The sequence below is a fragment of the Centropristis striata genome, chromosome 13, assembly GCF_030273125.1.
Source record: "Centropristis striata isolate RG_2023a ecotype Rhode Island chromosome 13, C.striata_1.0, whole genome shotgun sequence".
Classification (NCBI taxonomy): domain Eukaryota; kingdom Metazoa; phylum Chordata; class Actinopteri; order Perciformes; family Serranidae; genus Centropristis; species Centropristis striata.
Window position 1 is genome coordinate 9,626,720 of NC_081529.1, and position 15,116 is coordinate 9,641,835.

The 15,116-nt window shown below is 38.6% G+C and overlaps 1 protein-coding gene across 1 annotated transcript; it reads right to left on the minus strand.

The window, feature by feature from the left end:
* Positions 1 to 12,196: 12,196 nt before the first annotated feature.
* junbb (JunB proto-oncogene, AP-1 transcription factor subunit b) lies at positions 12,197 to 13,926 on the minus strand. Its single transcript, XM_059348058.1, has one exon. The coding sequence runs from the start codon at positions 13,618 to 13,620 to the stop codon at positions 12,643 to 12,645; it is 978 nt and encodes a 325-aa protein (XP_059204041.1). The 5' UTR covers positions 13,621 to 13,926; the 3' UTR covers positions 12,197 to 12,642.
* Positions 13,927 to 15,116: the final 1,190 nt, after the last annotated feature.

Below are 15,116 nucleotides of genomic sequence, written 5' to 3' on the forward strand. Positions count from 1 at the left end.
TATCAGTGTTGTAGCAGTGGTGGAAGAAGTATTCATATTTCTTGCTTAAGTAAAAGTAATAATACCACACTCTGAAATTACTTCACTTCAAGTAAAAACCCTGCATCAAAAACCTTACTTCAGTAAAAGTACAAAAGTATCAGCATCAAAATGTACTTAAAGTACCAAAAGTAAAAGTACTCGTAATGCAGAATGAACCCTCGCAGATTGTTTTATATATTCCAAATATATTATTACATTATTTGTATTGATGCATTTATGTAAGCAGCATGGCAAGTTTTAAATTCTTAATATGTTGTGTGGTTTAATTTATAATTTGTTTGTTTATTTGTATTTTTTCATGTTGAATTTGAAAAGTAACTAAAGCTGGCATCTAAATGTAGGAGTAAAAAGTATAATATTTGCCTCAAAATGTAATTAAGTAGAAGTATAAAGTTACATATGTGGAAATTCCCAAGTAAAGTACAAGTACCTCAAAATTGTACCTAAGTACAGTACTTCAGCAGTAGCTGCACTTTACAGCCATTAATCCTATAGGACTACGCTACTTTGAGCTAACTATGTTAATTGTTAATTTGTTAGCCTACCTTTAGCTAACTATGCTAATTTTGTATCCATTAGCCTAACTTTAGCTAGCCTTAGTATTTCAAATGTTTATTCATTGTTTTATGCTATTTTGATTTAAAATATTTATTAGCTTACTATGTTGACTTTTTATTCACTGCTTTTAGCTAGTTTTAACTAGCAAATGTTTATTCTTTGGGCTACTTTGACCAACTTTTCATTACTTTTAGCTTAGTAGCTTAGCCATTTAGCCGTTAGCCTACTTTAAACTAACTGTGTTAAGTGTTCATTCAGTCATTAATCCATTCCTTTTAGCTTAATGGGTTAGCTGTTTATTCACTTTCTTACTATTTCAACTTTTATCCATTAATTTTAGCAAACTATCTGGTTCATCCATTATTTGTGGCTAATTGTTTATCCTTTTTTTTCTCTTTTTTTTTTTTTTTTTTTTTTTTACATCTAGCTTATTATTTTAACTGCTTACCCATAACTTGTTTTAACTGTTTAGCCATACATTTAGCTTAAAATTTAAATTCATCACTTTGGGTGAACAATTTCAACTGTATATTCATAACTTTTAACAAAAGCCTATTTGGTTTTTAATTACTCTGTTCGCTTCAACTAGTTTAAATGCACTCAATTGCAAAATATAAGAGACAACCGACAAGTCTGATATGAAGCTCACTGTTTTTCACAACAACATTACATCAATTTGTAATCCTACTGGGCTGTTTACTGGATTTTTTAAAAATCCAATGACAATGTATAATCGAGTTAACTTGAGCACACACTGGGAAAATCAGGAGTATCCCTGATTTCTTTGGATTTCAAATGGAGTGATGCCACATATTTTTGGGGTACCAAATATATATTAAACACAACTCTTACATACTGCCACCACCTCCATATAGGCTATTTGGTTCTCCAATACACGAATGATGCAAATATAACAATGAAATAAAATCACCATTGCCTGGTTTGGAATCACTTGTGCAATACAAGCAAACTTTTGTGACACATAGGAGGTTTCAGCATTTTTTTTTCTTTATCAGAGAAGGTGGATTTTACAAAGGAGTAGCCTTGTTTAGAAATGGTACCTTAATCCTTACTTCAAATATCAAAACCCCCTAGTGAGAAGAGCTGCTTATAGAGTTTCTCTATACCATGCATCAGAAACCTCAAAGCTCTGGAAATAGAAACAACACGCTGCAGATATTGTGCTTCCTGTGTGTTGTCTCTACCTGCAACACCACTGGTGGTTGCACTGAAATGTACCTTTTTATATATTGCCAATTATTATTCTGCATGCACTACGAAAAGTATTGTTTAAGCGTAACACCAATGCATTTTGACATCCTGCTTGCTCAAAACTAATTAAATCAAACCCAAAAAAAACCCTGAATACACCAGCATTAAATGTTGGCATGCTGAAAAACATTTCTCTGCAGTGTTGCTGTCTCAAACACAGCCTCCTTCTCTGATTATGAAAGCAGGCGGTGTCAATGCAATGTCTTCCCACCACTGACACCAGTAAATCTACTGATACAGCATGACAAGCGTGTTTACCCTCTCCCCCAGACAGCTGTCACTCAGTCTCGCCCTTTCCTCACCATTGCTTTAAGGAGGAAATTCAAATGGGCTTATATTTAAATAAGTATCAAGACAATTTATTTTAACACTGTCAAAGTCTGATTATATTATACAGACCACATTTCAGATACATGCCTTTTGGGCTTGGAAGGATTTATGTCCTACCAGAGATTCAGCTTTGCAGCAATTGAACTGACAGCAAGACTACATCATCTGAATCCAGCAAATAGACCCTCCCCAAAAAATCAAGAACAAAAAGTACTATAACTACAATATATACTCTTTAAAAATAATCTCATTTAAATTGACTGATGCATGGATTTTACCCATGAATCATCTTTGTAATGTGTTTCTCAGTGGAACAGTGTGTGCCCTCTGCAGGTGAAATTGCAGCGAAACACAAGCTGTGCGTCATGTTGATAATGCCACACACCACTTGACATTTTTCTGTTAAAAGGACACACAATGAGGCCCAGTGTGTGTGTATGTGTGTGTGAATCCACCGCAGCTATTTCTGTTGTGAACTTGATGGTGTTAGCTAATAGTGTGTCCTCTGTAAAAGTCATCATCACAACTAATGACGGAGCTGGACAGTGAGGGGCACAAATGAGTGTCGTTCTGCACACACACACACACATTCAAGCTGATGACTGTGAGCGCTTCAGTGATAAGAGAAATTGTAGCGTAGAAGAGGTTATCTTTTTAATTTGTTTCAACAACATTACAGACTTTTTGTAAGGCCACCATCTGAAACTAATTGTAACATAGACGAGGTTATCATTTTAATTTGTTTCTGCGAGGCCCAAACCTGACCTTCAGACTCAAAAGAACACACTCTGTCTTTGTTTTTCTTTCTTTTTGTCACATATTCACACACGCACGTAGTACATGTGAGCGGTGACTAATGTTGCCTCTGTGAGTCTGTGTCGGGTTCCATTCACTTCCTCTGTCTGTGGATTACCTTCACATCAAAGAGGAAACACCTTTATGGATATTACAGCTCATACAATGATATATATTCACAATACAATATGAAAAATACAACACTGGGACTTTAGGGACGATATAAAAATATCATCCATACCAATACTTACCCTCCAGTATCTTAAAATATTACAACAGTATCCATCACATCCTGCTAAAACACAGACATTTGCCAGTGAATCCCAAAATGACGTTAAAGTGGTGGTGTGTACCTGCAACTTCATTGTAAAATGGTTACCATTTAAAACACTTGTTGTTAAAGTAATACATTGAAACACTTGGTTAGATTTAGGAAAAAAAATCATGATTTGGGTTATAAGTACATTTCGTATCTGGGTCAGTGGGTTGGCAAGATGCCAAATGGTGTAACCACAAAACAATGATAAATATTAAACACTTTATCCACCTACAGTGTATTTAAGTGGACATAATAACTTAATTTTAAAAAATATCAAATGGCTTTTTTTGGGGGGGTATTTCTACATTTACACATTTCTTCAATATTGAGCAGAACATATTGTAAAAAAAAAACTTTTTTCTAAAGTTTTGACAAATTATGTAAAATTTGTTATATACCATAGAGTTGCAATGTACATGTGGATTATATTATTTTTTCTCATTTTAGTTTACAGTTATTTTCCTGTATATAATCAGATTTTTATGGGGAAAAAGTACCTAGTTACACCAACTGACACTGGGTTAGATCATGTCATTGACCCATATATATCTTAAGTTGTGTATGTAAATTAAGTTACGTTAAGTACATTATGTAAGTAAACTAAGTTAAAATAAGCCAACATTGACTTTTTGTTTCACATGGGGCAGAAACAGCCCTCCTGGGTGAAAGTCCTGTGTTGGTTTGACCCATCCATTCACCCCATCTCTTCCCTACATGGACCCTACCGGTCTTTATACGTAACCTGGCTTCTTCCTTTGCTCCCATCATAATGACTATGGCCACCTCACAATAAACATCAATATAGGTCATATCAGCTGCTTTCACAGATAACCTATACAGCTGTTTTTTTGGACAAGGGCAGCCTGCAGTATCAGTTTATCTTGATTCACCATGAAGTAAAAACATTTTTTTATTGTATGTTAGTATGCAGTCGCCCATAAAGTTGGAATAATTTAGTTTTCAGATACAATCTTCTGGGTTTTTTTTAACAATATGTTTATTGATTTTCACAGCACACAGTGAAAACAAACAAAACACAAAGAACAAACAAAACACAACAAACAAACAAAAACAAAAGAAAACACGTTGGGCTATACGACACTACAACTCTGCTCACAGAAAAAGAAAAATACATACCAACAGATGATTCAGAAATTATATAGATACAAAAATAAATGAGAATTAGGCACCCCTCATGTAAATCCTCGTGTAAATATGGTTGAAATATTCATACCAATGTATAACATAAAAGGATCCCATATTCATATTCTTTATCAAGCGGCATACATGTCAGCTAGTCAAGAGATAAATATTCTATTACAACATTATGCCATTGTGTTCTCTAGGGAGCTTTATCTGTTATCCAGTTTAAAATAATACATTTTCTAGCACAGAAAGTTAAAATTTTGTACAATTTCTTCTCATATTTACAATCTCCCTGATTTTCACACAGTCCCTTACTGAAACTAAATGCATACTGTATTGTAATCCTAGAGGCTGTGCAGACCGGCAGCTTTGTCGTTCTAGAAACGAATAATGAAACCACTCTCCCTGTATTAGGGCTGACATTAGAGAGGTGCCCTTTTAAATTCCCTATTCCCTTTTAAAGAGGAATTTAATATAAAGGCACCATGACTTGGGACTTTAATTATATTGTCTAACTACGATGACATTAACGCAATGTGTGTGTGTGTGTGTGTGTGTGTGTCTGTGTGTGTCTGTATCTGTGGCTGTGTGTGTCTGTGTCAAATGTATTTATATAGTCAAATTTATTTATATAGTCAGATATATTTATATAGGACATTTCATACGGCAGGTGTAAAATCAATGTGCTTAAACTAAAAGTATGTGTGTGTGTGTGTGTGTGTGTGTGTAATTAAAATCACATAAAGTTCCCTGTGTGTGCGTGTATGAAGCATGTTTATGCATGTGTGAGGAGTGTGCACACTTTAGTGCATGTGTGTGTGTGTGAGTATCTGTAACTGTAATCACATCAAAGATCAAAGGCAATCAGATCAAAGCAATCAACAGAATTAACTGCAGCTGTTAATGTTCCGAAAGAGTGACAGCAGCCAGAGGTGGACAGACTCGAATTTCTGGCCTCGAACAGAAAGCATTTTTGTCAAAACCATAATACCTACCATTGATCCGACTTCACTTTGAGCGTCCCGAGTTCTTCCTGAACGTCTACATATGATTTTTTTAAAGAAAAATGTAAAAAATAGCTTTGTTAGAGCGATCTAAAAAACCTGTTCCAACTTCCTTTTTTTCGAAATCTTCCTGCGTTTTTAATATGGGACCCAATGAGGCTGGTGGTGGTTTTGGTGGCGCATCTTTGCGTCATACGCCCAAACTATAACTCTGACAGCTTTACCAGAGGATTGTGAGTGAGAAGACAAATTTTCCTACATTTCTATGTATAAATTATTTCTGTAGAGTGGAATTTGCGGCCTGGAGAACTATCTTTTTTGATAGTTTTACCTCTCCCTCTACACTCTGAGCGATGACATCACACACTCTGACACGAACATTCCGTGCAATACACACCCATTATAATCTCAGAATTTCTCCAAAAATGATCATGGTCATTGAACAGGGATTGATAAAAAACTATATGACCTATCGAAACGTGGATTAATACACCAATACACAAGACTTGTGTCTACTGTTTAAAGTTTAAATGGAGTCTCTAGGTGAAATTATGCCGGAGAAGAAGACGTTTAAAAATCTCCAATGATTGTTCTTTTTCGCTCATTTTTTGTCGGCCGTCCCATTCATTTCAATGCAAAATTTTGAATAGTTTTTTCGCGACAGAATTCGTATTCTGTAGAGAAAAGTAATAGCACACCGATCCCGATCAAACTACACGTTTTGATATATAATTTGTCCTGCAACTCTTTAAGTTGTAGGACTAGTAGCAGGGGACGAAAAGCGTCCGGAAGAGGAATAAGAAGAAATCCACAGTATAACAGTAGTGCTCGGGGCTTCGCACTGGTCCCTACAGCTATTGCTGTATGGGACCAGTGCTCGGTGCGATTGCCCCGAGGCCCTAACGAGGGTAGAGTAGGGTAAGAGGTAGTGGTATTATCATTGTTAAAAGAAACAACAATAGTACTGCTTTTAAAAGAGCCTTTTACCCTTTACCTAACTGAAAGCTTGAGAAAAAAGATGTGTTTTAGTCTGCTTTTAAAGGAAGACACTGTTGTAACAGACCTGAGTTCCTGTGGTAAAGAATTCCAGAGATAAGGCCCTAATGACTGTGTGTGTTTAGCCTTTTAAAGTAGGACAGCTATTATTGGTGCTAAAGCTCTCCTTTGGTTCATTAATCATGATTATTATCTGCTGTTCTGGTGTCATTCCACTAGGTGGCGATATGCACCTATCTAACCACCTTTAAACTCTTATTCAGTGACTGCTCTATGCTGTATAGTATGTGTGAATCTAGACCTGTTTTCCAGGCCACCACTCTGTTGTAGTGTTAATACACCAACATATAGTAGAATGTGACCATATTGCAACAAATGCTGTCTGAATGCCAATTTACTGTATATTGAGTCACAGTGTTTAGCACATAAGGCTTTATCTTATCTCACAGTCAAATAAATGACCCTGATACATTACTGTTACTGTTGGTGACAATGTGATGAATTTATGTGATAGATTATTAATGAGTCACACTTACGTTTAATGTACAGAAACCCTAATTATCATCATAAATACCTTTAAAATAGACTAAAGATCCATGCATATAGGCTTTCCACACATGTGATGTTCTTTTGAACATAATCAAAGTGAAAACATACATATTATATAGCCTTAATACACACAACAGACTGTGAATAACCTTGAATTTACATGTTTCAGCAAACTTTCTTCAAACTAGGCCTCCTGTAAAGGAAATAAAACTCGACCCAGCCCCAAATAAAGTCCTCTATAACCCGTCTAAAACTATCGATGCAACTTGTGATCCAACTTCTTCTGTAAGAACCTCAGATGGCCACTGCAAGGTGGGAGGAATATTCATGGTTCTCGAGAAGATAACAGAAGACCGGAGTGAGGGAGAGAATGAGTGAGAGAGCCAGGCCTGTGTATGTGTGTATCTGTGGGAGGGGAAGGGGGCTCGTGGAGAGGAAAATCAAACCCACCCAGAGCTCTTCATACGTCACAGTTCGCATCACAGATGTTCCCACAGACACTCAGTGTGGGTTGTGGGCCGAGGCGTGTGGAGAGCCAATATGGCTTCAATTGGCTTGTTTTGGAGTGTGTGTGTATCTGTGTGTGTGTGTGTGTGTGTGAGCATTATAATATGTAGGCCTACTGTGTGCGTAAATGGAGACTTCAACACTGCGGTGATATTTAAAAGTATTCCTCTGAGTAGGAGCTGTAAATGAAATAGCTGCTTGTGAGGAGAGGTGTTTTTATGACACTCCATGAATATTTGATAGAGAATAAAACATTCTGCTTCAGGGCCACAACCCTCCATACTGTTATTGATTCTTTTCAGAAATATGAAACGGTTGAATAAGGCAAAAACAGGCACTGAGATAAAAACAAAAAAATGTACATCCCCTGAAATCTAGGTTTCTTGATAAAAAAGTCAGAAAAGGAGAACTTGTGTAGGCGTGCCCGGTTCTGTTTCCACGTCCATGGCACGAACAAAAAAAGGGGAGTTGTTATTGATGGAAATTAGGCTATTTAAATATGTGTTACATGAAAGAGGTTAAAACCTTCCTCTCCAAAACAGCTTGAGGTGAGAGTGCGCCTATAAACCGCAGCCCTCACTATTTCAGTCTTTTGAAGTGGTTTTCGTGAGAGAGAGACAGATCTTTTCTCAGTCCACAGCCGCTGTCTTGTTTACTCGTACGTCACAGACTGTTTTAACAGGACAGAAATCCCCCTTTGTTTTCCTCAGACCATGCACTTTGTGCACAACTTCTCTCTCAGCTAACAGTCACAGAAGCACTGGTGGTTTTTAAAGCACTTGTTTTTTGTTGCAGTGATGGAAACTAAACTTAAATTCACCGTTTAGGTTCTCGTACTTTACTTGAGTATTTCCATTTTATGCTACTAGAGACAAATATTTTATTTTTACTCCAGACCTTAATCTGGCAGCTTTAGTTACTTTATATTATTCATACAAAATAGAAATCCACCACTGAACAGATAGATGACTGAATGGGGACAGGCCCAAGGGCCCAAAGTGCCAGAGCCCCCATGGACTTCACCTACAAAATGTCACTTAAAGAGACACTAACGACCAGGAAGAGACTCAAAATGACCACAAAGATACACAAGGCAACTACCAAGAGACAAAAAATGACCACAGCAACATTGAAAATGACCACAATGCAACAACATTAAAAAGATAAATTAACTAAAAAAATAAAGAAAGCAAAAAAAGACTACAAAGAGACACAAAACAAATACAAATAGAGCCAAAGTGACCACAGAGACTCAAAACTCAAAACATGCAAAATGACCAGAAAAAGGGAAGAAAACAACTACAAGGAGACAAAAAAGAGATTCAAATTATAACAAAGATACACAAAACAGCCACAAAGAGACATAAAATGACCTGAAAGAGACACAAAGCAACTACAAAGAGACACAAATGACCACAAAGAGACACACAGTAGCTACAAAGAGACATAAATGACCACAAAGAGACACAAAGCAGCTAAAAAGAGACATAAATGACCTCAAAGAGACACAAAACAGCTAAAAAGAGACATAAAATAGCCACAAAGAAACACAAAGCAACTACAAAGAGACATAAAATGACCACAAAGAGACAAAAAGCAACTACAAAGAGACATAAAATGACCACAAAGAGACATAAAGCAGCTACAGAGGGAATTATTTCCTGTTTAGGAGAGATGGTGGGGCCTTTTGCACGTCTGTGACCTGCAGGGACTAATTGCCTCTAAATCTGCCAATGCCAATAAATTATGATGTATTATTATGCATTAATATACACAGCATCATATTAAATAGATAAAATGATCCCCACATTTAGCTGAAGCAATAGTGAGGCTTACACATCCATGCTTCACCAGTTATGATCCTGTGACATCTTACTCTATATATAGTATATTTACTAATATATGCTTGCCCATAAAGATGGAATAATTTTGTTTTCAGACACAATCCTCTGTTAATTGTGGTTTTATTTTCATTGTGATATGTTTGGAAGTGAATGGTTAATAAAATTTTGAGAAGATCCGTCAAGAATAGATCATATTGTCACAATCATTTCATGAAAAGAGAAGAAAAATGTTTTATATGTCTGTGAAATTTTGAATGCAGGACAGTATTTATTTTAGACTGTTTATACAAAACATATATCAACTGTAATAATTGATCTGTAATAATAAACAGTAGTAGTAGTAGTAGTAAGAATTAAAGTTCCCTCCACCATTAACAGCTTTAACTTTAAAGAGATGAACACATTAATACTTCAATAATGATAATGCAGTAATACATTTGACTCTGAAATGGGGTATTCTGCAAAAGGAGTACTTTTACCTTTACTTTAAGATATGTTGATGCTAATACTTGTGTACGTTTACATATGTTAAATACTAAATGCAGGACTTTAAGTTGTAGCAGTATGTTGACATTGTATTGCTACTTTCACTTCAGCTGAATGTCGGAGTGGTTCATCCACAAATTATTTCTTTCAGCACTCTACTTTTCGAGTACTTTTGAAACTTTAAGTACATTTCGTATGTGTAATAAAATCATGTATATAATAAAAAGAGAGTATTTTTTATCGTATGGTACTTTAACTCAAGTACATGAATACTTCTCCAACCACAGCTTCTTTGGCTTCACAGACTTTCCTGTTTAAAGAGATGAACACATTAATGCATCAATAATGATAATGCAGTAATACATATGACTCTGAAATGGGGTATTCTGCAAAAGGAGTACTTTTACCTTTGGTACTTTAAGATATGTTGATGCTAATACTTGTTAATTTACATATGTTAAATACTAAATGCAGGACTTTAATAAAAAGAATAAATAGAGTATTTTTTATCATTAAGGTACTTTTACTCAAGTACATGAATACTTCTCCAACCACAGCTTCTTTGGCTTCACAGACTTTCCTGTTTAAAGACATGAACACATTAATGCATCAATAATGATAATGCAGCAATACATATGACTCTGAAATGGGGTATTCTGCAAAAGGAGTACTTTTACCTTTGGTACTTTAAGATATGTTGATGCTAATACTTGTTAATTTACATATGTTAAATATCATATGTATCATTTATCATTAAGGTACTTTTACTCAAGTATATGAATACTTCTCCAACCACAGCTTCTTTGGCTTGACATATTTTCTTGTTTAATGGTCCCCTAAGTCAGTATTAATCCTCCCTTCCATCACCTCCCCACCTCATATTACCCTGCTTTGTGCATCTGGGGCCCTTTGAAAACATTTAGTGACCCCTGGCTAATAGCATGAGTGCTTAATGACTCACTGACATCTACTTAACGCGGGACTTTCCCCCTTATATATCCATCTCCTGAGCCCCTAGTGCCGCACATTTTTAGCCTGTGATGCGTCCTAGCAGAATGTTGTCCTTGGCAGCGCGCACATCTCCATGCATCCATCCACACAGATGCTCCTGCGCGCTCCGGACGCCCACTCTCGCCTACTGCTCTGCCAAGCGGCGTGGCATCTCCACACGCCCCCGGCATTCCTGAAGCCACTGTCACTTCCCTCTCTCGTGCGCTCTCTTTCAATTATACTGACACCTCAAATATGCACTTTGGCGCTTGAATGGCAGCGACAGGTTGCTCCCGAGAGTGTGATTATGGCTTAATACTGATTAATGTATGATATCTCAGCTCGTGTTTCATGCATTTTTTTTAATGATCACACCACATTATTGATGTTTTATCTACTTCCGGGTGTCCTTTAGAAAGTTCGACTGACTTTCACCCATCTACCTAAATTATCTCCATTAAAGATATCGAATAATATGGCTCAGTAAAAATTACTAACTACTACGTAATAAACACAGCTATATAGTATTAAATTATATATAACATCTAGCTTTAAGTAATGTATATTAAATGTAAAGATGAAATAACATCTCCTAAATGGATATATATGGAAATTATTACTATTAATTTATTATTAGAAATATAGAATAATATGTTAGTAAGGTATATTAACTACTACGCAATAGTGCATTAAATGTATAAAATGTAAATGTAAAGGAGGAAGATCCTGCTTTTGAAGAGTTGCTATCTTTATATTCTATCTTTTTTCTTTTCTTTTCTTTTGTTTCTTTTTTCTTCACTATTCCCATTGTTAACTCTTTAAGTTTGTTTTAATTTAAGTTGTATGTACTGTATATTATATGTCGGACCCCAGGAAGAATAGCTGCAGTTGTGTTGCAGCTAATGATCCAAATAAAACAATAAACAATAAACCTTATTACAACGTTTCACTTTCCTCCTTTTGACAGCCTCTAACTTCTAAAGTTGCACAATAATGAAAGGAAATTCCGCCACCCTCATGGAGCTCACACCTTATCGATAAGGAGGGAGGGAGGGATTGAGATGAAACTAGTTTGCAATACCTGGGCGGGGGTTCCCAGAAATCCTCCCATGTGACGAAGTATTCACCAACATGCCCTTATATGGACATGCCCGTGCGTAATAAGGAAAAGCCTACGTACGCAGGCTACGCTCTGTGCGTGAAAACAGTGAAACTAGAATGTGCCTGTGTCAGGGCTCCTCACTGAGAGCTGGAGCGGCTGTTATGGTTACAATATGGTAGGAAAGAAGCTTCCCCACTCTTTCCTTCTGTGTCAAGTGATATGAAATATGTGAATAGAAAACAAATACACTTTCCGGTTCATTTTAAGTCACTTTACTTAAATACACATCACAAATAAAAAAGACAGTGTAAACATTGGACATCATTAGTTTGTCTGGATCAACCGGACAAACAAAAATAATTTACATAATGAATAAATGCAGCATTGCATGACAATATTAGCTGCAAAAAAGTACAAAGAAATACAATAATCATTCCCATTTTCTACCATTAGTAAACTTATGGTGGGCCTGCTCAGTGTCTGCCCAGTCTGGATGCTGCCCCAGGTGTTACGGCTTGAATGGTGCTATGAGCGATGTCCAGCATCCGGAAGTACCATGTCAATCAGTCTTTCTTCAGCCTAAAGAGTTGTCTCCACACAGCCATCGGCCCTGTGCTGCTGACAACACTTCATCCAAGTGCTGCTGTGCACAACACGAGTCCAGTGTTATTACTTTTCAGTCAGTTAGTAGTCTCTGGTGTTTTAAAATGCCTCCAGTTTGCTTGTGAGCATCAGCTGACAGCCGCTGCTCACGTGTGTCAGGACCTTCTGTTTGAGCTGGGCGACCTGATCCCGGAGCACCGACGCTGTGTTGGAGAGCCCCGCGTTGTCGTTCTTCAGCCCCTTCACCTTGTCTTCCAGCCGGGCAATGCGCTCCAGCTTGCGCCGCCGGCATTTGGTGGCAGCGAGCCGGTTTCTCAGCCTCTTGCGCTCCGCCTTGATCCTCTCCTGCGTCTCCAAGTCGATGGGGGACATCGGAGGCGAGCCGTCGCTGCTGAGGAGGTCAGGCACGGTTTGAGGCTCCTCTTTGAGAGCGACCAGCCGCTGCGGATGGAGCCCGGAGACCGGGTGAGAGTGCTGGAACGGGTGCGCGCCGTGCGTCGAGGGCTGCTGCTGGTGGGGCGGCAGGTAGCTGATGGTGGCTGTGGGGTAGCTGGATGCGGAAGAGAGGCTTGTGTTCGGGCAGTAGGCGTTCAGTGTTGTGTAGATAGGAGGCTCCGGCTGCAAGGCGGAGCCGAAGACGCTAGAGGCCGCCGGCGGACACGTCGTAACTCCACCGGCTCCGATGGACACATTAGGAGGAGGCATCTGGTTCATCTTATGCAGCTCGTCCAAGGCTTTCACAAACCCCTCCGCGAAGCCCTCCTGCTCATCGGTGATGCCCCGGTTGTAGAAGTGCTGTCCCGGGGTGGGAGTGGTGATCACACCGTTACCGTTTTGGATGATGAGCCTCTCTAACTCTGGGGATGCCAGCTTCAGGGAGCCCACGTCTTGGTGCCCCCCCTGGTACGGGTCTAGCTCGGCTCTCAGCTGGGATTTCAGGTTGCGATATGGCTCTGTCAAGTTCAAATTCATATTCTGCTTTAGCAGTTTGTAGTCGTGCATTGCTGCATCTGAGTGGCCGTAAGCCGACAGAAAAGAGTCGTCATGATAGAAAGGCTGTTCCATCTTTGTAGACATAAAGTCGTAGGAGAAAAGTAAGCTTACCAGTTGCTTATAGAAAGTCTCTCGATAATCAACAAATGTTTATGTCAGTAGAGAGCATGAATCAACTCGTCTTCTCTCTCAACAGTGTCCAAAAATCACTCCAAAAACAGAAAGAGTGAAAGTCCAATGTCCAACCAAAGCTAGTGTCAGCAGGTTAAAAGTCTTTTCCAGTGTCTGATTGCTGTTTTCTTCGCAATCCCGTGAAGGAAAAAGTTACAACTCTGAATTCCTGTGAGTTGATGTGCTGCTCTTGGTGCTTGTTGAGGTGTGTTCAGTTGGGTCAATACGTGCCTTTTTATATAGGCATACACACGCGCTTGCTGCCAGGGCAGAGGAGCGCTGTGATTGGCCAGGCAGCCCGGTGTACACGCCCAGTCAGTGCGACGTCATGTGACGCTAATGCCGGGAAGAGGCGACTGTAAACAAGCCTGTAGGCATGAGAGCGCACCGAGGAGGCATGAAGGCAGCGGAGACCGGCGTCAGAAATACAAGAGCCCACTTTATTTATATCGCGTTTTGCGCGTTTATAGATTGTATAAGTGTTTTCTCGGATAAGCGAAGAGGTGAGGTTACTCTGTTCGGTAAAATACGTGCTTTTAATTCATTCTTCCGTGTTGTTACATTGTAAAAAGTGCGCCATTATATGTTTGAGTTTATCAAATGTAACCTATATTACATCAAATACGGTAAAATGTTATTTGTAACCTGGTGTTGCCCCCATTAGATATGAATTACAGTCCGTAGATACCGGACAACTGTGCTGTTTATTATGATCCTTCTTGTGGAGGAAGTCCTGAGGCCTTATATGGGCATGATGACGTACCAGTTCCTCTCCGGGAGAACCGGGAAGCCACGCCCACTCGGGCCTCATTCCAGCAGCAGTCCAGCTCCTGTATAAATCCATGTGTGTCAGGGACTTTCTGTCTCAGCAGGGTGGACAAGTGAGCACTGACCCGGACACATAGCTTGAAATAATCCATGTTATAAAATATCCTGCATTGTAAGTCATATTTTTCTTTTTTTATCATATTTTTTGTCACATTTTGTATTAAAATCTGATTTCTTCAAATGACTGAATGTTTCTTAATGCCCCAAAGCACACTTTAGTGACACACACCACTGAAGCAGAACCCTGTGTGTGTGATCAGTGACAGAACAAACACCTCCCACTACATATCCTGGCAGGTTTGTGAGGTACTGCTGATGTTGGGTATAATGCTTTGATCATGAATGGGAACTAGGCGAAACTTTGTCCAACACCAGCCAAACCCAGTCAATTATCTCAAACAGGAAGATTCATGCTCAGTAATTAAGCCTTTTGATCTATAACGCCTGTTTCACCAAAATTACCCTTCATTTAGTTTTGCTCTACAGGTAGAAGAATTGTGGTTATTTTTTTAAGAGCAGGGTGCAGGAGCAAGGAAATGTGATTCCTCAGTCGTGCACCTGTTTCAGTAGTGGTGAAGGGA

Coding starts and splice junctions, on each gene's coding strand:
- junbb (XM_059348058.1), bottom strand. CDS start 13,620: ATGTCTACAAAGATGGAACAGCCTTTCTATCATGACGACTCTTTTCTG.